At 62.5% G+C, this 2,524-nt stretch overlaps 1 protein-coding gene across 1 annotated transcript; it reads right to left on the bottom strand.

The window, feature by feature from the left end:
- Positions 1-220: 220 nt before the first annotated feature.
- LOC121493784 (interferon alpha-inducible protein 27-like protein 2) lies at positions 221-1,928 on the bottom strand. The gene is made up of 4 exons (XM_041760033.1): positions 1,806-1,928; positions 1,642-1,671; positions 1,021-1,182; positions 221-436 (listed from the first exon to the last, which is right to left on the bottom strand). Exons 1-4 carry the CDS (start codon positions 1,810-1,812, stop codon positions 237-239), a joined length of 399 nt encoding a protein of 132 aa, XP_041615967.1. The 5' UTR covers positions 1,813-1,928; the 3' UTR covers positions 221-236.
- Positions 1,929-2,524: the final 596 nt, after the last annotated feature.

The raw sequence follows: 2,524 nt of genomic DNA, 5'->3' as shown, positions 1-2,524 counted from the left end.
CAGGGCTGCAAGAGGCAAAGACAGGGAGACGTTCTGCACATGACCTTTTTTTTTTTTTTTGAATATTATTTATTTATTCATGAGAGATACAGAAAAAGAGGCAGAGACACAAGGCAGAGGGAGAAGCAGGCTCCCTCCCATGCGGGACTCAATCCTAGGACCCCAGGATCACAACGACCTAAGCCGAAGGCAAATGCTCAACCACTGAGCCACCCAGGTGTCCCTGTGCATGATCTTTATTTCTCATGCTTCTCTGACCCGACTGTGGGGTTTGGAGGTTCAGCTTGGGATTCAGTTTCTTCTTGCTCTTCCCCTTCAGCCCCGGGTTCTGCTTGGGAAGATGAAGATTCCTTTTTTGGTTTTCCAAAGTAGGCTCCTAAACCTGACCCAAGAGAGGCCAGGAGGATTTTGGTTGAGGTGCAGAGCCCAGCTGCCCCTGAAGAAGAGACCGAGGGTGAGCAGGGAAACATGCAGCGGCCAGTGGCCCCCCACCCCCGCTGGAGGTGTGAGGCCCAGACCCCTGGATCCCTGCTCTAAGGTTCTGAAAACCCCCAGGGCTTGGCCTTGGGCAGAGGTCCCTGGAGGTGGCTGCCAAGTGAGGAAGTGAGAGGCAGAGGACAGTCAGCCACAGAGCCTGAGAACGACAGGTCCCCTCACATCACACAGGAAGCCACTGAGGCCCAGAGGGGAAGGGCCCCTGCCGGTGCACCCAGGTGTCAGATCCTGGTAGGGCTGCACCAGAGCCCTGGGCTCCTTCTCCCCCCTGGAGCTCCCTTATCCCTCCACTGCTGTGGAACCTCACTCAGAAGGAGCCAGAGAGAGGACAGTGAGGGAGGCAAAGGGCCAAGAAGGAGGAGGATGTCGCAGGCCTGGGGGGGGTGGGGTGGGGACAGACCGCGCCTCTGCTCGCCTCTGGCCTGAGTCAACTCCCGGCTCTGCTCCCGTCGCTCCCATGGCCCCCTCCCCTCCTCCCCGTCCCCATTCCCTCCCCCTCCCCCCTGCCCCCAGCCCCCTACAAACCCACGGACTGCAGCGTAGCCACCAGGCTGCCGGCGGCGACTCCGCCCCCGTTGGCGACAGCGGCCGCGGACATCATCTTGGCCGCCAGCGAGGAGGCGGCGATTCCTGCCCCGGTGAAGCCCGCGGCGCCCAGGGTCACCGGCACCGCCGCCACCGCCGCGACTGCGCGCACGCGGGGCTGGTCAGGGCGCGGCCGGGCGGGGACCCCCGGGACCCCCCGGGACCCCTGGGCGGCGTCGGGGCCTGTCTGCGCGGCGCGGAGGTGGGGGTGGGGGTGGGGGTGGGGGTGGGGGTGGGCGAAGGGGTCCCACGGGCCGAGGCGGGCCGGGTCTCTAACGCGGCTGTGCGACCCCGGGGGGGGGGGGGACACTGGCCGCGCTGGGCCCCGTGTGCGCAGGTGCGGGAGCTGAAGTACCCCAGAGCCGGGTTTCGCAGAGATCACCCCCTCCCCCTCCCCCACCCCTCCCCGCCCCCACCGATGGGATCTCCACCTGCCGGTTGGACACGCGGCCGGGAGGGGGCGCCGCGCCGAGTCCGGTGCCCTCTGGGGCGCGGGGCTGCAGCCCGGGCCCCCCCTCCGGCCCCAGCCCCTGCCGCGGCCGCGGGCTCCAGGCCACTCACCTCCGCCCACTACAGCAAAGGCCGCCTGTTCTAGGGAGACGAAAAGGGGGAGAGGGAGACCGCGTTAGCTGGGTGGGAGGGGGAGGGGGCGGGGGAGGGGGCGGGGGGGCGGGGTGCAGCGCCGCGGGGGCTCGGGGTCCCGGCGCCCCGGGGGGGAGGCTCACTCAGCATCGCGGAGATCCCCGCCTTCTCCCGGAGCAGCTCTGCAAACGCCTCCGCTGCACCGGGTGTTATTTCCTGGGCCAACCAATGGGGACACCCCCATCCCCCCCAGGGCGGGCCCTTTCGCGGACGTCAGCCCCAGCAAAACCCGGGGCGGCCCTCCCCACCCGCCCCCAGCTCCACCCACTTCAGCGGCTCCGCCCCCTGCCTGGTGCCCCCACCCAAGAGAGAAGCTCCGTAAAGCATCTGAACAACGGAAGAATTGTTTCCAGCAAAAAAAAAAACTCCAAATGTAAAGAAAACACCCAATACAGATGACTGCTGCACAGCAAGGGTTTGAACTCTGGGGGTCCACTTTTGTACTGATTTTTTTTTTATAGTACAGTACTGTGAATATATTTTCTCTTATGATTTTTTTTTAAACATCACATTCTTTTCTCTAGCTTATTTTATTGTAAGAATACAGTGTGTAAAACATGTAACTCAAAAGATGTGTGAATTGACTTTATATGAGTGGTAAGGGAGAAGCAGGCTCCCCTTGGGCAGGGATCCCCCCGCCCCATGCGGGACTGGGTCGCAGGACCCTGGAATCCTGACCTGAGCTGAAGGCAGATGCTTAACCGACTGAGCCACCTAGGTACCCCCCAGTTTTATTTTTAAAGTTAACAGAAGCTAATTATTTTCGGGTTTACTAGGCTTATGCAATCCTTATGTTATGAAT

This window comes from Vulpes lagopus, chromosome 6 (assembly GCF_018345385.1).
Source record: "Vulpes lagopus strain Blue_001 chromosome 6, ASM1834538v1, whole genome shotgun sequence".
Taxonomy (NCBI): Eukaryota; Metazoa; Chordata; class Mammalia; order Carnivora; family Canidae; genus Vulpes; species Vulpes lagopus.
This window is presented reverse-complemented; position numbering and strand designations above follow the sequence as displayed.

Excerpts from the sequence above, each read along its gene's own strand:
- LOC121493784 (XM_041760033.1), bottom strand. Across the intron at positions 1,183-1,641 it reads CTTTGCTGTAGTGGGCGGAG|TCGCGGCGGTGGCGGCGGTG; the intron begins GTGAGTGGCCTG and ends GCGTGCGCGCAG. Across the intron at positions 437-1,020 it reads GGCTACGCTGCAGTCCGTGG|GGGCAGCTGGGCTCTGCACC; the intron begins GTTTGTAGGGGG and ends TCTCTTCTTCAG.